The 25,687-nt window shown below is 40.2% G+C and overlaps 1 protein-coding gene across 1 annotated transcript in view; it reads left to right on the top strand.

The window, feature by feature from the left end:
* The window catches only part of LOC125456254 (protein transport protein Sec24D), a 196,665-nt gene that overhangs the window by 130,866 nt on the left and 40,112 nt on the right, over positions 1–25,687 (top strand). The window contains exons 12-17 of the mRNA XM_048539223.2: positions 4,019–4,210; positions 7,879–7,972; positions 14,916–15,032; positions 15,202–15,372; positions 17,889–17,985; positions 23,166–23,311. Coding sequence (XP_048395180.1) covers positions 4,019–4,210; positions 7,879–7,972; positions 14,916–15,032; positions 15,202–15,372; positions 17,889–17,985; positions 23,166–23,311 — 817 coding nt within the window. The remainder of the gene's footprint in view (positions 1–4,018; positions 4,211–7,878; positions 7,973–14,915; positions 15,033–15,201; positions 15,373–17,888; positions 17,986–23,165; positions 23,312–25,687) is intronic.

Genomic DNA, 25,687 nt, shown 5'->3' with positions numbered 1-25,687 from the left:
CAGCACATCCTCACCTTCCTGGACCTCTCAGTCTCCATCTCAGGCAACCAGCTTGTAACTGATGTCCATTTCAAGCCCACCGACTCCCACAGCTACCTAGAATACACCTCCTCCCACCCACCCTCCTGCAAAAATTCCATCCCCTATTCCCAATTCCTCTGCCTCCGCCGCATCTGCTCCCACGACAAGACATTCCACTCCCGCACATCCCAGATGTCCAAGTTCTTCAAGGACCGCAACTTTCCCCCCACAGTGATCGAGAACGCCCTTGACCGCGTCTCCCGCATTTCCCGCAACACATCCCTCACACCCCGCCCCTGCCACAACCGCCAAAAGAGGATCCCCCTCGTTCTCACACACCACCCCACCAACCTCCGGATACAACGCATCATCCTCCGACACTTCCGCCATCTACAATCCGACCCCACCACCCAAGACATTTTTCCATCCCCACCCCTGTCTGCTTTCCGGCGAGACCACTCTCTCCGTGACTCCCTTGTTCGCTCCACACTGCCCTCCAACCCCACCACATCCGGCACCTTTCCAAACAACCGCAGGAAATGCTACACTTGCCCCCACACCTCCTCCCTCACCCGTATCCCAGGCCCCAAGATGACATTCCACATTAAGCAGAGGTTCACCTGCACATCTGCCAATGTGGTATACTGCATCCACTGTACCCGGTGTGGCGTCCTCTACATTGGGGAAACCAAGCGGAGGCTTGGGGACCGCTTTGCAGAACACCTCCGCTCAGTCCGCAACAAACAACTGCACCTCCCAGTCGCGAACCATTTCCACTCCCCCTCCCATTCTTTAGATGACATGTCCATCATGGGCCTCCTGCAGTGCCACAATGATGCCACCCGAAGGTTGCAGGAACAGCAACTCATATTCCGCCTGGGAACCCTTGCAGCCTAATGGTATCAATGTGGACTTCAGCAGCTTCAAAATCTCCCCTTCCCCCACCGCATCCCAAAACCAGCCCAGTTCGTCCCCTACCCCCACTGCACAACACAACCAGCCCAGCTCTTCCCCTCCACCCACTGCATCCCAAAACCAGTCCAACCTGTCTCTGCCTCCCTAACCTGTTCTTCCTCTCACCCATCCCTTCCTCCCACCCCAAGCCGCACCCCCATCTACCTACTAACCTCATCCCACCTCCTTGACGTGTCCATCTTCCCTGGACTGACCTATCCCCTCCCTACCTCCCCACCTATACTCTCTCCACCTATCATCTTTTCTCTCCATCTTCGGTCCGCCTCCCCCTGTCTCCCTATTTATTCCAGAACCCTCACCCCATCCCCCTCTCTGATGAAGGGTCTAGGCCCGAAACGTCAGCTTTTGTGCTCCTGAGATGCTGCTGGGCCTGCTGTGTTCATCCAGCCTCACATTTTATTATCATTAGTAGCATTGTTGTGATCTGCTTTCATTTGTATTATTATTATTATTTCTTGCAAGCTTTTCAGCTCATATTAGGAAAATGTTTATTGTAGAAAGTTAGCCAAAGATCAGTTAATATTTGCCATTGTGGAATACCCAATTAACTCTGCATATTTACAGCAGAGAAACAGACCATTCGTCTAATTTGATCTTGGTGGCGTTTATGCTTTGCACAAGCCATGTCTTTCTGTATTGAATGTAATCCTAGCGGCATAATCTTCCATTGTTTCTGCCTTTTCCAGCTTCCCAACAAATTCTTCAATTATATTGCTCTAGCCAGTCATTAAGACAAGCCTGACAATCCCATTAATACTGTGAAATTTCTTGTGAAATCTGTTTCAGTTTTATGATGTGAAGATGCCACTGTTGGACTGAGGCAGACAAAGTCGGAAGTCACATGACATCAGGTTATAGGCCAACAGCTTTATTTAAAATTACAAGCTTTTGGCACACTACTCCTTTGTCAGGTGAAGTAGAGGAAGGCACCCATTATAGAGCATATAGGTAGAGGGTAATAGCAAGAGTCTTCCAAGTAATTAAGAGTGTCAACAAGCAAGTACAAATAGTGTGAGTAAAGTGTCAACAAGCTGAATTCCAAACCTTTGCAGGTGATCAAATGTGTAAGCAGTGAGAGTAAAGTGTCAATAGCTGAATTACAAATGAATGGATGACCTATGAACCAATTAATTAAGGCAGAAAGATAATTACAATAATCAAAAGTAAAATGGTGCTAAAGGCAAACTAATGTTATTCCAGCTTCCTTTTCTGAAGATATGTCTAGGCCCAAAACGTCAGCCTTCCTGCTCCTCTGATGCTGCTTGGCCTGCTGTGTTCATCCAGCTCCGCACCTTGTTATCTCTGATATTCCAGCCATTTGGTTTGTCTCTATTTGTAATATATTTGCCAATATATTCCATGTCTGTGCGCTTCTCTCCACTTCACCTGATGAAAGAGCAGCGCTGTGGAAGCTTGTGATTTTAAACAAACCTGTCAGGCTATAACCTGGTGTTGTGTGATTTCTGACTTCATATTTATGATCACTTGCTTTGAATATAGTTGTAAGTATCTCCAAGTTTATTTGTCAAACCCCTTCCTAATTTCAAATATGTCCCCTCATCCTTCTCTTTTTACGCTAATTCTTTGCTGATAGTTGTAATCTTTGAGCTCTATTATTTTTTACTTTTTCTTTGGTGTTTCTTTTACAACATTTCAACCCACCGCCTGCAATTTTGACGGAGCTCAGTTTGTTTTGTTGGTAGGAGTGGTTCATGGCCCCTCAGAGGAATCACGAAACACGGCAAGCGCAATCGACTCAAGTCAGAAACTAATACGATATTCACTCAATATTTCTTTCAAAATACACTGCCTCTATTACCATCTTAATAAGTTATCAATCAATCACGATCTCCGTAGTATTATCAATGACAAAAGGCTTTGATTGAATTCACACCTCTTAATCTGGTAACTAATTATACAGGCATTGAAAACAACTCTTCAAAGAAAGATTAGGTTATTGTAGGTTAATAAATGTGTCAATTATGCTAAGCTATAATTGCTCTAACAAGCTGTGTCAGCATTGCCACTGAGCTAAGTTTATTAATCATTTCTGGAACTCAACCAACCATTCAAAATAAAGTCACTTTGCAATCGTATCTACAGAAGCACTTGGAACAGTTGGCCAGACCTCATGTTTCTGGTTGGCCTCATATTGTATTTTGGCTGAGGGGCATGGATGCATTTGGAAAACATGAGGGTGTATGGATGAATCAAGACAGGTTGGTAGATTTGTCATATTTGAACAAAGGGCTCGAAGGCCATGGTCACAATTAGGCTGATATCCCAGGAGCAGAGAGGGATCTGCTGGCCTTACGGCCTTTGCTGCCTCAGACCTGCGTCTGGAAGTGGCATGACTATCTCTATACCAACTCGCACCTCTGTGGATTGGAAGTATGGTGATTTGGATGTCTCCTTAATGGAGGCAAGTTTTCCCAGTTGGAAAGGTCTCCTTGATCTGTCTATAGGTTAGCCTTCTTATTATCTTATTCTCTTGTTTGACATCCACTTTATTTGCTTTGAATCCGTGAGGAATGTTGGAGCATTTTTCTTTTGTTGAAGATATTAATAATTACAAATTATTGCACCTGTTATTTCTGTGATTAATTCAGATGATTGACAAACTCTCAAACTCAACAGATTCTGCCACAATTCCCTCTTACATTCGAATATATACTTAAGGTCAAATTGACATTCATTCTATTTCTCAATAGAAACTCATAAATCTGCCGATGCTGCTCCCTGTTTCATTGCTGGTAGCTAGGCACCTTTGGACATTCTGCTGCCATTCAGGCAATATGTAAATATGTTGCAGATATTGCTGTTTCTACAGTTCTCCTTAATTGATATTCTGGAGTGTCAACATCATGGTCTGGCCTAAGTAACTTTAATCTTTACAGGTTTGCTTCATACAGCAGCAATACAAAGCTTGTAAAATCCTACAAGAATTCATCCTGTTGATAGTTCACCTTTTTATTTAGTAACTATTATCATTCTCCCCTTTCACATCCAAATAATTTTACAGGGAAGATCACGCGGCGATCTCTGCCATTAGAGTTGGCTTTGTCACTTACAACAAGGTTCTCCACTTCTACAATCTGAAGAGCAGCCTCGCCCAGCCACAAATGTTGGTGGTGTCAGATGTTGGAGAGATGTTTGTTCCTCTCCTGGATGGCTTCCTTGTGAATGTCCAAGAATCTCGGCCTGTCATCAACAAGTAAGGATAAACTGAAACCATTGGCACATGATGAATGTTAATAGAAATTGCAATAAAATCATGTCTGAATTTGAAAAGGTATAAAAAGGTTTTGCTGTGCGTTTACAACTCCACCAACAAATTGTGACATCCCAAGAGCACCATTGTAAATTATAATGGGTACTCTGTAGTGCTGGAACTTGATATGTTGACTGCTAGGGATGGCTTTACATTTGTTCTTTGTACAGAAAATTAACGCCAATATGACTGCTTGATAACAAAGTGTGGAGCTGGGTGAACACAGCAGGCCAACCAGCATCTTAGGATGCAGCTTAGCCTGCTGTGATCATCCAGCTCCACACTTTGTTATCTCAGATTCTCCAGCATCTGCAGTTCCCATTATCTCCAATATGACTGCTTGTTGTGATTCATTTTCTAAAACTGTTCTGGTTCAGCAGTGGTCTGCTGCTGTTACTTTGGAGAGCAGCAAAACTCTGCAGTATACCCACATAAATCTCTGCTCCCCAGCCATTAAGTTGTTTTTCTAGGGATTCTGCTGATCTCCCAGGAAAACGTTCCAAAAGAAGCAAACCACTGTAGCATTTTTGGCCCATTGTGTAAATTTTTTGCAACAATGAAAAAATGGACCTTAGTTAATCTCTTTACTTATTCATAGAACCAAATAAGTGTAAGTTCATATTTAGTTTTACTTTATGATTGGATTACTTTTTGAACTTCATTTTCCAAAAAAAAGGTAGTTTTACATGACATTGAGCAAATCATATAGCCAAAATGAAAACTAGAAATACTAATGATTTTTGTTTTTGTTTTGATTCTGCTAAGTTTAATAACTAGTTCATTACACATTAAGACTGTTCCATCAATACTCTCTATAAATTCTTTGAAATGACACCATTCCAAAGGCCTTTGACAATCCAAACAAATAGATTAACATAGCCAGTGAAAGACAGACCAGCAAATAAATTAACTGCAAGGTGATGCCTTGCATCTGTGAATACTTTATAAAATCAAGACAAATTTTACAAGGCATTAATTATGTTCATCATGAAATGAATAAATGTAAAACACAGAATGTACTGGTTATTTTTCAAAATATATTGGCTGCTTCACACTTTTTATCCTCTATTGTCCAGTATTTTCAAATCACTGGTGTGAGAAAGATAACAAATTTATTATGACTTTACTGGGTTTTTGCCAGAGTTACAGTAGGAATTTTGGTAGAATTGTCAATCCCATAATCTACTTCAGTGCTAAAATGTATGACCCTTAGAGAAGAAGGGTTACGCAAAAACTCAATAGGCGGTCTGAAAAATTTAAATGGCCTATCACATTTTGCCAATTATACACAATTCCTAAAGCAACATAATTTTTCTGGCCTGATTTTCTGTTTGGAAGACAGATTTTACAGTAACCTACACTGAAAAATGTACTCTCAGATCCCTTGAAAGTCACAATGCAGGGACTACCCAGAACTGGAATGGGTAGTTTAACCGTCCAATAGATGATTACCCAATGTGTGGAACCCACTGAATACGTTTCTGGCTTCTTAAATTAGAGTCAGAAACTTCAAAGGGTTACAACTTATTTACTTGGACAGTTACTGAAGACAATTTGTAAGGGTAAAACCTGCTCAAACTCTTGGTTGCTTATAGAATATCTATAGTGTGGAAGCAGGCCATTTGGTCTATCCAGTTCCTACCGACCCTCTGAACAGCATTCCACCTAGACCCACCCCACTATCCTACCCTTTAACCTTTCATTTCCCATGGCTGACCTATACGTCTCTAGACCCTATTGGCAATTTAGCATGGTCAATCCTAATCTGCACATCTTTGGACTGTGAGAGGAAACCAGAGCACCTGGATGAAACCCACATAGACACAGGGAGAACATGCAAACTCCACACAGATAGACAGCCAAGGTTGGAGTCAAATCTAGGTCCTTGATGCTGTGAGGTAGCAGTGTGAGCCACTGTGCCATCGTGCTGTCCCAACAGGCCCCCAATGAATCACAGCGAACCAGTCAACATATACCCAAACCCAACCCACTCCAGACTCCCCAAACCAATCACCACCCTGACCTGACTATCAGGCTAACCCACACTACCTCTTCACCCACCTGCCAGCCTATCCACACTTTAGGTGCCTGGTACCTCTCTGTAACTAGTCAAAATGTCTTTGGAATATTCAAATCCTGGAATACAGCCATGAATGTCATAAAAAGAGGGTGACTTGGATTCTCCTGATAATCTTAGACTGCAAATGTACTTCCAAAATGGCTACTTTCTCCATTTCCCAAGAAGCCTAGTTTGGACATCCTGGAGAGAAATGCACAGCTCCTGTGCGAGTTAGAAAAATAGAAACAGGCTGGCAATCCGATGATGATTTCTAGTCCACCCAGGATTTGGGCTTATGTCCCTAACGATAGTCTTAGGCTGATCCCACAGCATGGTACTAACCCGCAGGGAGAGCATTACTAAAAATTGTGGAGAAACAGCCCATGACTATCATCACCTTGAAAAAAATTAAAAATCAATAGCTATCTCCCAAAACTTTCTACAAGCCAACCCTTGTTTGCAGAAAATTGACTGTTTTCTTTCTCCATACACACATATATAACTGTGTTCCAGATATGCAACACAAAACGTTTTAAATGAGCAGCTGTGATTCATTTACATAATTACACACCTCGTGAGCAGAGAGTGAAATCTTGGCTCAGTTGGCAAACATCTTGATTCTATTCAGAATATTGTGATTTGAGCTGACTGTGATACAGGACTTGAACACACATGCCCCTGAATCCTGTTGAGACTTCTGTAGTCATCCAGTGGAATTCTGTTTGTCAGAAAAAGGTCTTTACCATTTTTTGGAAGTTTTGGATCACATTGTAAAGGAGAAGAACAAAATAGGAACAATGCAGGGTTGCCTTACACTTTGCAGTCCTTTGATTGGAATCTAATATATATTTGGAGCCCAGAGTATTAAGTAAGAAGTTACACTCTAATCCAATGTTCCAAATGAGTACAGCATTTCCACCCCCTCCCCCCAACCCCCAACCTGTGAGGCAAACTGAAGCGATGGTCAAAGTATGCCGGGATAACCTAGGTGTATACACAACTTCACCTGTTAGGGATAATGGGAACTGCAGATGCTGGAGAATCCAAGATAATAAAATGTGAGGCTGGATGAACACAGCAGGCCAAGCAGCATCTCAGGAGCACAAAAGCTGACGTTTTGGGCCTAGATCCTTCATCAGAGAGGGTCTGATGAAGGATCTAGGCCCGAAATGTCAGCTTTTGTGCTCCTGAAATGCTGCTTGGCCTGCTGTGTTCATCCATGCTCCTGTTAGGGCAGCCTTGCAGCAAGACTGACGAATGTTCAAGGCAAGGTGTACTGATGAAGGACGTAAACCTGAAACGTCGACTTTCCTGCTCCTCTGATGCTGCCTGACCTATTGTGTATCTCCAGCTCCACCCTGTATTGAAGGTGTACCTAATTCTTGCTACAATGGAATCTGTCTGTAAATTCCCCAGTGAGATCATTTCCACTTCAAAGGTGTGGATTTTTGGCTGCAATTTGGTTGGGTGGGTTGGGAGAAGCATGGAGTGAAAAGGGGAAGTGTAAATCAAACCATTAAATGTTTGTCTTAAATTTGTTTTATTTCTAAAGCCTACTGGACCAGATCCCTGAAATGTTTGGTGACACCAGTGAGAGTGAAACTGTCTTTGCTCCAGTTATCCAGGCTGGCCTCGAAGCTGTGAAGGTTCGATGTTCTCCTTTGTGATTAGTCTACTTGGCCGATGTTGTATGAAAAAAAAGGCCTAAACTGGAACAACTACTTTGTTCATTTTGCTTCTATGTGATGCTGTTTAAGATCATCCCAATGAGCAAAATCATAAAACAAAATCGTAATTGACTAACAATCGTCAATCTAAACAAAACTAAGCTCGTGCCTCTTTACAATCCATTTACTGTATGAATTATCCTGTTCAATTCTACCTTAAATCGATGGACAATACGTGGAGTGAGTAAACCCAACCTGTTAACCTCACTGCCCTGACCAGAGTTTACATCCAAACACTACAAGGGACACAGCGGTTGCACATTCCCAGTGCATCCTATGCACATGACAGGAGGGTGGAGGCATGGGCCCAGGACTAATGGTTGAGTGTCTCCATCTTTCAGCCCGGTTCCCATGACTTCCCTGGACTGTCATGGAGGAGGTAGTGATTGAACACAGGGTGCACCAATAATTCTAGGACAGAGAGATAACTCAGTTGTCTGCTCAGAAGATAAGATTAGAATTGAAGTTCCAGTGAGCAAAGTCAAGGGTAAGTCATCTGACCAATTTTAAGAAAACACCCAACCACCCAACCCTTGGTTTCCACTGAGTGGATGGAGTTACAATTGATCCTTCCATTTGGAGGTGAGAACTGCAATCCAGCCAAAAATCCAGAATCTGAAGATTGAAGTGTCTCATTACTAATTGGATTAGATCTATCTGGGTCGCAATTAGAATGCCTGGCACAAAATAGATTGTCTTCTTATTGACTCATAGAAGCCAGTTGTTCCAAATTCAATCACTGCTGATGTGTTAGGCATTATGCCGATTAATCTGGCAGAATATTAGAAACCTAAATTGTCAGTCAAAATCATTGCATGTTTTTCTTGGCCCTATTTCATTGATATTTGTGAGGAAAAATAAAATAAATGTAATTTAAAAAAACAACTTTGTCTTTGCCATTTACACCCTGAATAAAATTCAAATTACAAATATTGACAGTAAGACATCACTCTTGCTTTAAAATGTTTTTGCTGCATTTTCCTCAATTCAAAATACAATTATTATGTGATGATAAATGGACAGTTTGATAATAGTGAACTGATTGGGCATAATCAGCATGGACTTTTAAATGAGAAATAGTATTTTGATGAATGTTGAGATTTTTAAAGATGTTACTAACAAAATTGATAAAGGAAAGTTGGTGGAAGTAGTATACCCAGATTTTCAGGACCTGTGCAGGACATTGGTTAGCAAAATTAAAGCACAAGTGACAGGAGTAATAAGCTGGCACAGCTTAATGATTGACTAACCTGTAGAAAACAGAATAGGAATAAACAGGTCATTATCACATTGACAGGCTATGATGAGTGGGGTACCCATAACGATCAGAATTTGGACCACCACTATTCACAATGTTTGTCAGTGCTGTGGGTGTGAAGTTCAAATATAATATTTCCAAATTTGTGGATGATAGAAAGGTAAGCAGAAATGTGTGACATGAGGGTGACGTAAAGTGGTTTCAGGAGGATTTGAATGGACTTGGTGACTGGGCAAGAATTTGGCAGATGAAATATAATGTGGAAAAATGTGAGGTTACCCAATTTGTAGGAGGAACAGATGTGCTTTTTTAACTGGTAACAATTTGGATAATGTAAATGTTCAAAAGAACCTTGCAATCCTTGTCAATAAGTCACTGAAGGCTAGCAAGCTGATGCAGCATGCTAATAGGAAGGCTCCTGGATGTTAGCCGTTGTTGCAAGAGGATTTGAGTACCAGAGTGGTGGCATTTTATTTCAGTTGTACAGAAACCTCGTTCGATGGCACCTGAATCCTGTGTGCAGTGTTGGTCTCTTTATTTAATGATATATTATTGTCACAAAGGGAGATCTATGAAGATTCACCAGATTTGTTCCTGGGATGGTGGGACTATCCCATGAGTGAGACTTTGCAAACTGTATTGTCTTGTGCTCTCTTTGAATGGTGTAAAATGCTTAAAGGGAAACTCGCAGTAGATGCAAGTGTAACATTTCTGCTGGTTCAGAAGCCTAGAACCAGGGAACATAACTTTTAAAAAAAGATGGAATGTTGTTTAAGTCTGAGATGAGGAGAGGCACTTCTATTTGGAGGGCTTGAATCTTTGTAGTTCTTTATACGAGAAGACTATGGGAGCTGAGTCCTTGGGTATGTTTAAAGCAGAAATCAATAGATTTCTGATTACCAATGACATAAAGGGTTATGGAGATAGTGCGCGTAAAAGGTTTTGAAGTGCTCGATTAGTCAATTAACTGAATGGCCTACTCCTGTTCCTGTGTTCCCAACAGTGTTACTAGTCTGTCAATACAAGTAATCTACTCCAGAATTCACTCAATTGACAAACACGCACGTATTCACACACACACGACAATGATGTGCATAGCTATTTCAATTCTGCGAGAACTTCATTAGTTCGTCATTTTTATAAATGACCTGGATGAGGGCGTAGAAGGATGGGTTAGTAAATTTGCAGACGACATTAAGGTCGGTGGAGTTGTGGATAGTGACGAAGGATGCTGTAGGTTGCAGGTAGACATAGATAAGCTGCAGAGCTGGGCTGAGAGGTGGCAAATGGAGTTTAATGCAGACAAGTGTGAGGTGATGCACTTTGGTAAGAGTAACCAGAAGGCAAAGTACAGGGCTAATGGTAAGATTCTTAGCAGTGTAGATGAGCAGAGAGATCTCGGTGTCAATGTACACAGATCCTTGAAAGTTGCCGCCCAGGTTGACAGGGCTGTTAAGAAGGCATACAGTGTTTTAGCTTTTATTAAAAGAGGGATCAAGTTTCGGAACCAAGAGGTTATGGTGAAGCTGTACAAAACTCTGGTGCGGCCGCACTTGGAGTATTGTGTACAGTTCTGGTCACCGCATTATAAGAAGGATGTGGAAGCTTTGGAAAGGGTGCAGAGGAGATTTACTAGGATGTTGCCTGGTATGGAGGGAAGGTCTTACGAGGAAAGGCTGAGAGACTTGAGGCTGTTTTCATTAGAGATAAGAAAGTTGAGAGGTGACTTAATTGAAACATATAAAATAATCAGAGGGTTAGATAGGATGGATAGGGAGAGTCTTTTTCCTAGGATGGTGACGGCGAACACGAGGGGCACAGGTTTAAATTGAGGGGTGAAGGATATAGGTCAGATGTCAGAGGTAGTTTCTTTACTCAGAGAGTAGTAAGGGAATGGAATGCTTTGCCTGCAGCGGTAGTAGACTCGCCAACTTTAGATACATTTAAGTCGTCATTGGATAAGCATATGGACGTACATGGAATAGTGTAGGTTAGATGGGCTTGAGATCGGTATGATAGGTCGGCACAACATCGAGGGCCGAAGGGCCTGTACTGTGCTGTAATGTTCTATGCTTATTTTATGCCAGATTCCATCACTGCAGGTGCCAGTAGATTTCTGCATTATCAGTTATTCAATATAAGAAAAATATAAACGCAAAAGACTACTAATTAAAAGTACATTGAGTTATCTCAGCCTTCTAAATACAGAGAATGTCAGCTTATCTCTAAACATAGTACGACTTGACCAAAGAGCTTGTTTATTTTTACTTTGTCCCATGGGATTTATTGAACAGCCATTTTATGGTTTCTCATATGGTATAGAAATATCTGTCCTTAATCTCAAAGTAAGGACTCTTTTGTGAACATTAAAAGGGAGTATATTGTGCCATTACTCCCTAAAACTTACAGACGCAATAACCATTAACAACTGCCTTATTAATGTGGGCAGTGCTGACTCTCTGAAGACAAATGCAAACCAGTAATCTTTTAAAGTAAGTGGATGGGTCCAATTTCTATTTTCTTTGTTCCCAAAAGACAGCCTTTCTTGTTCGTCACTGATTCTCAGTTTTTTTTTAATGACAGCAGCCAAGACTTTCTAATGTTTTGGCTGAGGTCTCAGATGTGCACAGCTGGAATTTGAAATGAAAGAACACAATTACTTTTTTTTAACTCGATTAGAATTAATCCTTTTTTGGAATGTTTCAGATCTGCACACTGTCAATTGTTTACAGCTTTGTGAGTATTGCTGAAGTTAATGCGGGCAATTTCCTGCTGCCCCTTATCCAGTTCATGTTGCCAAACAAGGCAGCACAAAACTGTTACAGATTAGTTTTCTGTATTTTAAGGTAACAGGGGCTCAAATTCAGCAGTGGTTCAAACCTCGTGCTGCTGATATCAGGCAAATGATAATTATTCAACTCATTGTCTCCCAGATTTGGGCAGTAATTGAAACTAACACACTCATGTGTCTCACTGGGCCCAGTGCTCTGTGCAACAAAGATCCATATTCAGGTTCAAAATACAGAACTGGCATCTCACGTGACATATGCGGGTAAAAAATTATCACTTGTTGCCATGACATTGAATGAATGTTCAAACAGAGGCCAAATGCTTGTTGTTAGTTTGTTAATTTGACCAAGACCAATTCTATGTGGGGTTTGGAGGGCAGAATTATAAGAGCAATTTAAACAAATCAAACTGGACCTAAGCCCTCTAGTGTATGCACGGGATAAGTGGCAACAATTCGTTCTAATAAGCCTTGAAATGAGGAAACCACATTGCTTCCAATACAGTACATCAGTCAGTTGAATCGCAAGTTGGGCACATAGGTCAGCACAACTGATTCATATTACTTCTGGTCTTCTGGCTATTAATTTTCATGGTTGGTAAAATAGGAGAGCAACTGTGTAGCTAATTGACCTCTGTACTGGATTGTCTGGTATACAGTTCCAGAAAACAGGATTGCATGACAGCAATAGACTGCAATCCAACCATGTCGAGGAGTGCTGTATGTTTTATTCCTATATGTGCTGATACCGAGGCTCTAAAGAAAGCACAGAGAAGAACAACAAAGATTATGCCGAAATGTAAATCTCTTACAGGCATAGAGAATTAGCTTATCCACTTTGAGGTCCTTTGTCTGGGAGGAGATATGTTTTTGTAAAGGGGTGCAGCTTTTGGCTGTATAGATAGATAGTAACAGCTTTTCTTATCTGCAAATAAAGAGTAGATACTTATAGTGAATACAAGCAGAGAAAAGAAATGCAATGGCCAATTTCAAGATAAAATCTGGGAAATACCTGTCAGATTTCATTGCCATTGAAATGCTACTTTCCCAATATGGCACAATATCTCTGCACTCTCCAGCTTTTAACCTTAAAAAAGTATGTCTACCAAGTACTTTTCCCAGAAGATGACAACTCGTAGAATAAAATGCTTAGTGACATGCAATTCAATGTTAATTTTGAATCCTGTTCACATGCAAGAATGGTTTAATGCCACTTATTCGAAGATAACAAAACTAATGTTCCTTGAATATGTACTTCAATCTCGAATAAAATAATTGTTTTCCTGCCAATATTCTCTTCTTGCCAAAAGACCCTGGACCAAATTTAATGTAGGCTACAAAATCTACTGCAAAATTTGGTGGTAATGCCATCAACCTGATCCCTAAGAACCCAACAAAAAGGCGTTGTAATTGACAGGGGAACCATGGCTCTCGGACCTCTGCTTCCTCCAGGGTCTTTTAGGTGTTACAATGCCTGTGGTGAATGTCACACCTTTGAGAGCCCCAGTAATACCACCAGGAATGTCAGCCATAACCTGTTATACGGTGGATCCAGCAGACCTTATGGAGATAGATAAGTGGGGCAAATGGGGTTCTCATTGATGGGTCTACAGCCTCGGTGTTGGAGTGAGAAAGGGATTTGACCGCAAGGACAATCGAAGTAGCTTACTGCAGATACCCGCTTCCCATTGCTGGGTCCAGCAAGCAGTCACAGAGTACCTGAGAAGAGAGGAAATCCCCCTATGATGGCCATGGAATATATTGTATGGCAACTATAAATGATCTGCCCACTCACTGCTGATTAAATGCCAGGAGATATGGGGTGAGGGCTGCCATTTAAGGGCCTCATTTGGGCTCCAGCAGAAAGGAAACCCACAAACTTCCCAGCCCAGCTTTAATTGGAGGGAGTGACAGTAGACAATGGGATCTCCACCACACACCATTTCAACAATCTCAAGCAAACGTCAGCTCTGATTCACCCCTGGAGGATATTAAATTCAACCTTTTGACTCCATTCTTGGGAATAGGAACAGGTTGTACTGTGATACATTGTCCAAGTGGGATACCTATGAGAGAAAATTGTGAGTGCAGGTAAACCATTTGTCCATGGCGATTGATTACAGCCAGACATGTGGCTATCTAAAGTCCTCAGACTGGCTTCCAGCTAGTTTGAGTGAATGAAACCAAGGGAAGATCTTGCTGGAGCTGAAATTACAAAAGGGAAAATGTGGAAATACCCAGATGAAGCAACATCTGTGTAGAATGAAATGGAATTAACATTTTAGTTGATGATCTTTCATCAGAACTGAAAAACGTCAAAGATCCCACAAACTTGAAGCAAGAAAAGGTCATAGATCTGCCCTTTTGTTCTTTCCTTAAACTCCCCATTCCCCTGCTTCTGTATGTGTTAAAAACTTGTTACAGTCTAATTTTTTTTCCAATTGTGACTGAAGGTCATCGTTTTTAGCATTAACATTGTTCTCGGTCCAAGAATACTGCCTGATCTGCTGAGTATTTCCAGCACTTTTTCTTATTTCTGAATTACAAACAGTCGTTACAATTTAGACCAATTTTTTTGCCCATTTCTTTGTGTAGTGCAATTATATTCCTGCCACAAACACAGATGAATTGAACAAAATTGAAATTTAATATGGGCTGTTGCTTTTCTGTAAGGCTCAGATACTCATTCTTTGTTGTGGGATGTCTAAAGAAAGATACAGAGGATGCAAAAAATTGTGAATAATATTCTGCAATAAACACTACAACAAATAGTTCAATGCCAGGTATACAAAGTACTTTTGTTTTTTCTACAACAGGCTGCAGAATGTTCTGGGAAGCTATTTATATTCCACTCATCCCTGCCAACAGCTGAAGCACCGGGAAAATTGAAAAACAGAGATGACAGGAAGCTAGTGAACACAGACAAAGAAAAGGTATAATGGCTGGAAAAATACATGCTGATAATTGGTCAGCTTCTCTACACTATGGTCTGAACAATACATATGCAATCTTTATTTACTTTAGTCATGAGCATTCAAAAGACCTGTCCTCAAAATAAAGAGACAATAGAGTTAAAGGATACTTTCACATATATTCCTACAGGTTCTTTTTCAACCACAGTCAAATTTCTACGAGGCCTTGGCAAAGGAATGTGTAGCCAATAGTTGCTGTGTGGATGTCTTTCTGTTTCCAAACCAGTACGTGGATGTTGCAACCATGGGGATTGTGCCAATGTCTACTGGCGGTAGTTTGTACAAATACAATAATTTTCAGGTAAATTTTTGCTCAATGTTCTTTGTATTTTAATTTGATTTTCCGCTTGAGTTCTGACTCACGCCATCCATTAAACCACTTCTTGTCCTTGGAGTGAATGAGAAAGATCATAAATTGCAGATTAGAGTCTGGGACTATACCAGAGCCAAACAATGGACAATATTAAAGTGTGTAAATAATAGCTTTTCAGTTTTTGCTGCTGAATTTCTCAAGATAATTTGCTGTTATGAAACTTCTCAGAAAAAAGAGAAACTTTTTTTTAACATACTCACTGGACGTGCACATCACTGGCATTTATTGCCCACCCCAGTTGCCCTTGCCCAGAAATATTTATGCCAGGACATACAGCTTCTGATTTTAGATTTAAGCAAAATCTTACTCATTGTGATCTGATAGTATTTGTGCACGGGTGTGAATGTTGTTGGCAAGGCCAACATCCCTAATTGCCGGTAAGGAATGAGCTGCCTGTTTGAACTGGTGTAGATACATCCACAGAGTTTTTATGAAGAAAATTCCAAAATTTTGATCCACTAATAATAAAGAATAGCAGCCATTGCCATTAGGATGGTGTGTGGTGGTGTTCCCATGTGACTGCCACTGCTGTCTGTCTAGGCAGTGGAAATGGGGGCTTGAAATGTGCAGTTGAAGCCACATTGATGCATTGTCACAGTGCAGCTTGCAGATTCTTTAAAATGCAATAGTGGTGCAAATGGACAGATGAGGCACCAACCTGTCTTTTCCTGGATAATGTTGAGATTTTTGTATATTATTGGAGTTGGAATTATTCAAGTAAGTGTGTCCATAAGACCATAAGACACAAGAGTGGAAGTAAGGCCATTCGGCCCATCAAGTCCACTTCGCCATTTAAATCATGGCTGATGGGCATTTCAACTCCATTTCCCTGCACTCTCCCTGTAGCCCTTGATTCCTTCTGAGATCAAGAATTTGTCGATCTCTGCCTTGAAGGCGTCCAACGTCCCGGCCTCCACTGCACTCCGTGGCAATGAATTCCACAAGCCCACCACTCTCTGGCTGAAGAAATGTCGTCTCATTTCACTTTTAAATTTACCCCCTCTAATTTTAAGGCTGTGCCCACAGGTCCTAGTCTCCCCACCTAACGGAAGCAGCTTCCTAGCGTCCACCCCTTCTAAGCCATACATTATCTTGTAAGTTTCTATTAGATCTTCCCTCAACCTTCTAAACTCTAATGAGTACAATTCCAGGATCCTTAGCTGTTCATCATACATTAAACCTACCATTCCAGGGATCATCCGTGTGAATCTCCGCTGGACACGCTCCAGGGCTAGTATGACCTTCCTGAGGTGTGGAGCCCAAAATTGGACACAGTATTCTAAATGGTGCCCGACTAGAGCTTTATAAAGCCTCAAAAGCACATCGCTGCTTTTATATTCCAACCTTCTTGAGATCATCAGTGTCTTTCGATGCAAAAAGACTTTGGGGAGTCAGGAAGTGAATTACCCGCTGCAGAATTCTCAGCCTCTGACCTACTCTTGCTGCCACAATATTTATATACCTAGTCCAAATAAATTCCTGGTCAGGATGTTAATCTGGAGGTATTTATCAATGGTAATTTGAAAATCAACATCCGATTCAATTGGAACGATCATCAACTATATTATAATTTGATACATAAAACAAAGCCATTGATTTAAAGGTGATATAATATCAATTTTTCAGTATAGCAGTAGTTTATTATCATCAGGATTTTTAGGAAGTAGGTTTTGCTTCCCACCTTCTGAGTAGTTGACAGTGAGTGCATCCTCGCTGATACTGGCTGCCAAACGGCCATTTACTGTGACCACAAAAATTAATTAGATAGTGGTAGGTCTTCCACCTTCATTCAAGGTAAGTTCCACCACATCTGCATGCATTCGCTAGAGTCTAAATCCCTGAATGTAGGAACAAATAAGTTTAAGGATCCCGCGCGGGGGGGCGGGGGGAGTAAAGCCCAGGGTCTCATGGGGTTGGGGTAGAGAGCTGGTGGAGTTGAAAAAGAGGGTGGTGGGGGGAGGGAAATGGAATGGCCACAGACTTTCACTTTGTGAGGGCTGGGCTTGAAATGATAAAAGAAAGCTGTCGATGGAGGTTTCCTCCTCCACCCCCAACCACATCCAACCCAACTGTTTTTCCACCTGCACCTGCCAGCCTGAGAAATTGAGGATGGGTGGGAAACATGGTGGCCTTTAATTGGCACCTTGATGATCTCAAAGGGGAAAAGGTAAGCAGGCAGGCACACCTATCCAACCAAATGTAAAATTGCAGAGAGGTAACGGCTTGGTCAGCAGGATGTGGGAAGGCCATCAAGGAATTTTATGGGCTCTCCTTCTGATCATCCCACATGTAGGGCACATAAAATTCTGCTCTGTAAATTTAAATTTGTATCTTGGTATTTATTCCTACAAGTCAAGCAGTGCTGCGATTAGTAACCATAGTGCCATCAACTGGTCTCAACAGTACAGCTCATGCTTTTCCTTGTACTGTTGTTCTTTGTTCAGATACAGACTGACGCTGAACATTTCTTGAATGACCTAAGAAAAGATATACAGAAGCCAGTAGGATTTGATGCTATAATGAGAGTGAGGACAAACACAGGTGAGACTGCATTGTATGACAATGAATATTCAAGTAAAAACTAAATGTTACAACTCCAACAAGACTGAACATCCATGCTGCTTGCCCAGTTACTTCGGGGGTAGGGGGGACAGCGAATGGGCGATGCTGTCCCAGAAAGTAATCCAGCAGGAAGCTTACTAGGTCACATCTCAGATCCCTGACAGGCACAGAGTCCAGTCCACTATCCAGTTTCCAAGATCTCATTTGGAAGAAGAGTACAATATTCTGTCCTGTGGGAGTCATGTGAAAGTGTCAGCAGTGGCTCAGTTAGCAAGACTCTTACCTCTGAGTTTTAAATGTTCCTTGTTCAAGGCCCACCAAGTCTTTATTACTAAAATGTTAGCACTCCAGCACAGTGTGAAAAATGTGCTGATCTATTAGAGGTAGTACTTTTGAATAAGATTTCAACTGAGACGCTCAGTGCTCAAGTGGTTAAAAATCCTGTGACATTTCACCAAAGAAGAGCAGGGAAGTTATTCTAGTATCCCTGCCAAAATTTAATCAAAGCTACAAAAACAAATTATCTGTTCATTTTTTCATACCTGCCTGTGTAAATTTTCTGTAATTACTGCTGCTTTCCCTATGGTAGAACAGTAGCTACAATTCCAAAATACAACAAGGGCTAGAAAGCTCTATGAGGAATTCAGTCATGTTGACCACCACGTTGTGTTTGTCAGCATCATCAGAAATCGACCATATAATTGTCATAAAAACTGCTTTGTTTATAATTGCATTTATCTATAAAATTGGAATAATTGATACCACCATTTCCTGGAAGTCATTTTGAGTATTGAATGCTGTACCTGGTGAGATTCTGAAGTAGTCAGCTAGCCTTCTGTTTTACCTTCTTGACTGCATATATGGGATTACTAGAAGTTGTTTCCCATTTACTCTTTGACTATGATTTTTGGTGCAAAATCTAAGGACTACCCCAATTCCTGTCCTGTGCAAAATCACACATGCCAGGTACAGGGATGAAAGTTGAGATTCAAGGCTCTTTCCAATATCCTCACCACCAGCAATCTCTCTGACATGGCAAAATGGTGGGCATAGGGCTCATCAATGTCAAATAATCGCATAAGTGAATTGAAGAGATGTTCAGGTGAAATTTCTTCATAAGGAAGATTGTTGGAGCATAGAATTCTTTGCTGCAAGGCATTGTTGAAATAGCTAACATTACATATTTTAAGTGGAAACTGGATAAGTATGCAAATAGAATGCTTGAGGAAGAGGGTAAGGTTTACATTTAGTTTAGGATTGCAAAGGGCGAGTGCAGAGACAATAAACCGAATGTACTTTTGACCTTCAAACATTTACGTTACAATGGAACATTGAGAACCAATCAAAATATTGGGAAATATATTGATTTAGTAAACTGGAAGTTAAATTTTAAAGCCAAAGGAACTGCAGATACTGGAAATCCGAAACAAAAACAGAGATTACTGGAATAGCTCAGCAGGTCTGGCAGCATCTGTGGAGAGAAATAAGAGTTAATGTTTCAGCTCCAGTGACCCTTCTTCAGAACAGTTTCCATTGAGAAACTGGAGCTTATTTTGGCTGTGGGGAGTTTAATACTTCCAAGGATTAAGAAAAATTTTAGGAGACGTACCCGCAATCCATGGTTAGCTAGAAATGTTAACAATCGTAATCGTCCCTAGAGAAGAAGCATACCATTGTACAAAAATAGGTGACAGGTCAGGATTTTGGACAGAGTATTAAAACAGCAAAAATTAGAAAAAAGGAAAAAAAGATTGAAGTGCGAGAGAAAGCTAGCCAGAAATATAAAAACACAATGTAACAGTTTCTAGAAATGTTTAAAACGAAGAAGATTTAACAAAGAGACTGTTAGTCCTATAGAAAGTGAACATGACAAACTAAAAGTGGAAACTAAAGATATTGCTTATTAAGCAAAGTTACGAATTGAGCAGGTATGTCGCATTAGGTTTCATTATAGACAATATAAGTATTATTCCACCAGCAACAATAAATTGAGACTCACAACAGAAGAGAAATTCAGGATGTGGTGTTCTGTAAATTGTTGCTCTGCAGATGTTAAGTGCCCAAGTCTTGATGGACTTGATTCTCAGGTCTTAAGAGAAGTATTAGTGACATCCTGGAATGCATTATTTTTAATTCCCCAAACTCGTTTTTATTGGGGAAGATTCCATTAGATTGGAGGATAGCAAATGCAAGTCCCTAATTCAAAAAAGGAAAGAAATGGAAATCAATAAACTACTGAAAGCACAACAAGTGTCTTTGGGAAAATGTTAGAAACAGTTAATTAAAAAAAATAAAGCCGGGTGTTTGCCTAGTTCAACGTAATCAGGCAGATTCAGCTATGTTTCATGAGAGGGACATTATGTTTAACCATTGGAGATCTTTGAAGAAGTAACATGCTATTGATAAAAGGGAATCAGTGGATGTACTGTATTTATTTCTAGAAGTCATTTGAGTAAGTGCTGCATCAAAAGGTTATTGTGGAAAATAATAGCTCATGGTGTAGGGATTGGCATGTTGACATAGATGAAAGATTGTCAGGTAACTGAAAGCAGAGAGTAGGCATAAATGGTCAAGTGGTGATTCATCCATAGTGCAGTTAAGAAGGCAAGTCCAGGATATTAATCCAGTGACAGTGAATTAGTAGCAGAAATAGTTTGAAGTCAGGAAGTTGTGTAACTTGGTGCAGAGGTTTCAGGTCATGGTGTTCCCATATATCTCTTTTCCTTGTCCATCTAGGTGATTGATGTGGTGCGTTGCAAAGAGCCTTTGAAGGATGTTCGGTAAACTCTGTTAGAAGAAGTGAATTAAAGGGTGGGCACTTGAGATCAGGGATGTTGAAGAGGCTAAATTGAGAGGAACATGTGTGATCGTGAGAGCACTATATAAATGTTCATCCTTATTTTATGTATACACTCACTTCCAAAATCTATGCACATCTTTTCCCAGAATGTCATATCTAAGTCCTTTTAATCAAGTTTCTGCTCTGGTTACAAATCCTGAAGCGGTTCTTATCAAGCTCATAAATGCTACTCCAAGTGAATATAACTATGGTGAACTATCCTTTCTCATTCTTTCTCATCTGTTTACAACCGTGGTAATGGTGGATCATGCCATGTATTATCTGTCCTCCATTGTCTAGTTGGGTTATGTTGCAATCACTCCATTCCCTTCTTATTTATCAAGCCTTAGCAGGAGGTCACCTTACCCTCTTCGTACTCCCACTAAGTTACCTGTGTTATCCTCCAGAAATCTGTTCTTGACGTCCTTCTTTCCGTTACTTACTGGCTGCCACTGGGCTGTATTATCTGAAATTGCTATTCTTCTCACATATGCTGACCAAAGCTTTCCTTCACCACAAACTTTCTCATTGAGTTTAAATTACCTGGCTGCTTGTCTGACCAATGATCAGTGACAGAATGGTTTTCTGTGTTCAAAGTTCTTGCTGGATTATGTCAACGTAGGAAGAAGTGGAGTGGGGTGTTGTAGGGCTTGCTGATGGGAAAACAACTGTTTCTACTTAAGATAAATTTCCTTGATTCAAAACTGCAGTACAAAGTGGCCAATTTTGCAGATAATGCCAAACATAAAGAGCAGCAACATCAAAAGACGCAGTGTGTATAGTGTTCTGCACAGAATGTCCCTTCTTCCTCACATTTATCAATTAAAACTTACCCTACATAGTCACATGGAGACAATTCTCACTCAGGTTGGTCTCTAATTTAAAGGAATATTGCAGCAACATCGCTTAGCCTGCTGTCTCCTATAGAAAATATATTTTTTTCTGTTTTTAGCTTAATTCGCTTAAATGCTGTTCAAGCGTCTAATTTGCCCCATGATCCATTTGGCAGACTGCTGTAGGATACAGCACCCACATGCTGCAAAAATTAGGAGTTTAAAAAAATTAATGAGTAGGCACTCATCTTGTTCCAAAGACCATTAGTAATCGATCCCAAGTACTGCAGAAAAAAAATCTTGGCTAGTGTTGAATATTCATTTTTGTGAGAATGTCCCATTCAAGTTACACTTGAGTAAGTGCTGCATCAAAAGGTTATTGTGGAAAATAATAGCTCATGGTGTAGGGATTCCAGAATTTTCTGAAGCAGGCACAAGGCATTTCAAGTTCTCGTATCACTCATTATTAGCACATCTGCCTGATCATTTTGAATGGCTTGCAAATGGGTTTCATTACACTGCTGCCTATTTTTAAAGGAAGGATTTAACTAAGGACACAGGAATATTTTATAAGGCTTAGACAGTGGCAAGCAGCATTTAAAGAAAATGTTAGCACATATTTTTTTCTTAACTAAAGGGGATTGAATTGCTATTACACAAAAAGAAGTGGAAGTATAGGGAAAAGATTGGAAAAATGTATTAATGTATTATGAAGTACCTGGTTTCAAATGAAGAGCTGGCACTGGGTGCAATGGGCTACATTCCTTCTTTCTGTGATGTCATTTCTATTATTCTAAATATTTAGTAAATATGGTACATCAAACCCTTCCAGTTGAAAACAGATTAATCTAAAAAAATCAAAATACATTTAAAGAATGTACCATGTGGTCCTTTTATTGCAACAGAAGACATTAACCTGATTTTGTTTCATTGTCCTTGAAAGAAGATTGGCTACAATAATTAGCCTCAGTTTAAATAAAAGGTTACCGTGCAACAAGAGTGATTTTAAGAAAAAACAAAATTAACTTCACACAATTTTCTGAAGTTTAAGTTTTCTGCAATAAAAAAACTGTTGTACTTGGATTTCTATAAAATAAACAATTTCCAGAACAGAAAATTTGCCCATTTTTAAACATCAAGAAATGTTGATGCTAGACTGAACAAAGTCTTCATGAGGCTTTTTTTTCAAAATGGTAATATTATAATCTCCCACAGTAAATGTACATGTAATGTCTTATAATGTGTTGAACGTCTGTTTTCTGCAGATGAGAAAATCTGTTATAGGCACACCTCTTTCTTAGCATATCTAAATAGAAAAGCAGGGCATAACACCAGCGCTTCATCGGAGGCTCACTGATGATGTTACCTAGAATGGTGACGAAACATCTGAAAACTAACCTTCCAGCTTAGCAAGCAAACTCACATCCATGCCTATTGTGATCCCTGAATTCTGTGTATTATTTTTTAAAAACATTTTATTTATCTAGGCTTCAGGGCGACTGACTTCTTGGGTTCCATGTATATGAACAACACAACAGATGTGGAAGTGGCAGCCATTGACTGTGATAAGGCAATCACAGTAGAATTCAAACATGATGATAAACTCAGTGAAGAGAATGGAGCCTTAATCCAGGTACAATGCACCCAACACACCCACATTACTTGAACTCTTCACACAATATAAAAAAAATTTCTAGGACTTAATATTGGCAGGATTGTGTTAGCAAATGACAGTCAATTCAGGTCAGTCATATCCAGATAAGTTGGTTGTGGACAGGAATAGTACAGTAAATGACAGGTGATGACATTGAATGGCAGGACACAATGAGCAACAGAGTTCTCTGTGTCCTGCCCAACAACTATTTCTCCAGCAACTCCAAAAACACTTTAATTGGCCATTTCTCTTGCTGTGTATAAATTGGTTGCCACATTTACCAGCACTCAGAAATAATTCTTTAACAATGATGAGCATTGTGAAATCTTGAGATCAGGAAAAACAATGCATAAAATGCTGGTTCTTTTTCTTTCTGCTTATCCGTCCTTCCTTTAGACTTTTGACCCCTTGGTTATGGTTGGTAGGTTTTCAGTATTGATCATTCTGTCATGGCAGTGAAAATAGCCAAGGTGCTTGTTGTATGAGGCAATAGTTCTGAAACAGTTGAATTTGCATTAGCTCCGCCTAACCCGATGATCAGACGGTCTTTCAGTAGCGACAAGGCATTCTACATTGGCTTTCATAAAGGAGCGGCTGTATTCTGTACCATTCCCTAGCATCCTAGTAATTAGGCCTAATTAGTAAAATCATAATTATAGCTATTGTGCAACAAACCATCTCATTAATCAAACCCAGTGTTTTTTCTGTAAAGATTCTGCTGTGGTGTTTCTACCACCACAGATAATTATATAGCCCCTAGACACAGTATAGACAAAGAAGGATTGGTACCAGCAAATACTTGCAGCACCCCTAGCCCAGTATGCGTACCAGCACTGGTGGCCAATACCATAATGCTCAAATGAAGAATGATGCAAACCACAGAAAATTTCACCATTAGTAATCAAACATATAAAATCACTTCCTGTCTCTCCAGTGCCAGTCCACCATCAACAAGACACAAGCCAGGAGTATGATGGAATACTTTCCACTTGCCTGGTGCAGTGCAACTACAACAACATTCAAGAAGAACAATACCATCTAGGACAAAGCAGATTCTTTGAACAGCATCACATCCAGTACCTTAAACAAACATTGATTCCCGACGCTACTGGTGCACAGTGGCAGCATTGAATACCATCTAAAAATACATTATTACATCTTTCTCCTTGGGCAACACCTTCCAAACACTTTCCATATCTTCTACCATTTAGGCAACAAAGGTCAGCAGTTATGTAGAAGCACCACATCTGTAAGTCCCCATAGGTTGTGTACCATCCTGGCTTGGAATTAAATGTTCCCTCCCGGTCACTGAGGCAAAGTCCTGGAACCCTCTCTAACCACTCAGTGTATATGTCTACTCAAGGTTGATAGTTCAACTATCAAAAATATGCAAATAGTTTATCCAATGATGCTCCAATTTCTGCAGAAACTGAACTCACCACTTTGACGTAACAATGTTAGTATTGTGTTTAGATGCCAACTTAGCTATGAACCAATAGAGTTATCAGAGATTTGAAGAGTTCCAGACAAACAGCGTGATGGAAGATTGAAAATACAAAACTCTTTAGAGCTATTAGATAGGCATGTGGATAATAGTATAAGTAGGGGTGGAGATCAGGTAGACCTTAGGATTAGGGTAAAAGTTTGGCGCAGCATCATGGGCCAAACTGCCTGTAGTGTTCTATGTTCTATGTACTATGTTCTAAAGTGATGCTTATTAAACAAAATCTCAAGAAGATTTAGAGCGTGCTTCTATTATGCTTTTCTTTCAGGTTTACAGCCATTTGTTCACAAAAAGTGAAAATATCATTTTTACTAAACAACCTCTTGACCAACTCAAAATGGAACTGATTGATAATTCTTTAAATCATGCATAAACAAATAAGTTACTGTGTACTAACATTAGCAGGGAACATGACAGCATGAATAACATGGAATTGTTATAGGAGGAGTATTTTGACAGTAAGTGACTATATGTAGACAGCCATGTTACTGAATGCAATTGTTTGGTGTTATTAGAAAATAAGTTTTGAGCAGTTTTAATGGACAACTTTATTCCTATTAGGAAAAAAATGAAATTTGGGATGCAGATGTAACTACTAAAGAGAAAGCAGTATAAATATGCACTCCTGATATATAGCTGCTCAATGGAAGAACTGAGGATGTGTCCGGAAACTAGCAATCTTGGCCAGTATCTATGACTGGTTGAATGTCTGTATTTCTCCAAGTGTCCAATTTATAAGGACTGCTCATAAAACTCCATGTCAGGCATGCATGTTCATAAAGTTTACCCTCATGAATTCATTTGATTATTTCTTTGTCAAATATTACTGAGCAAAAACATCATAATTTTAT

The sequence above is a fragment of the Stegostoma tigrinum genome, chromosome 1 (genome assembly GCF_030684315.1).
Source record: "Stegostoma tigrinum isolate sSteTig4 chromosome 1, sSteTig4.hap1, whole genome shotgun sequence".
Classification (NCBI taxonomy): domain Eukaryota; kingdom Metazoa; phylum Chordata; class Chondrichthyes; order Orectolobiformes; family Stegostomatidae; genus Stegostoma; species Stegostoma tigrinum.
Note: the sequence above shows the minus strand (reverse complement) of the source record. Positions and strands in the feature narration are given on the sequence as shown.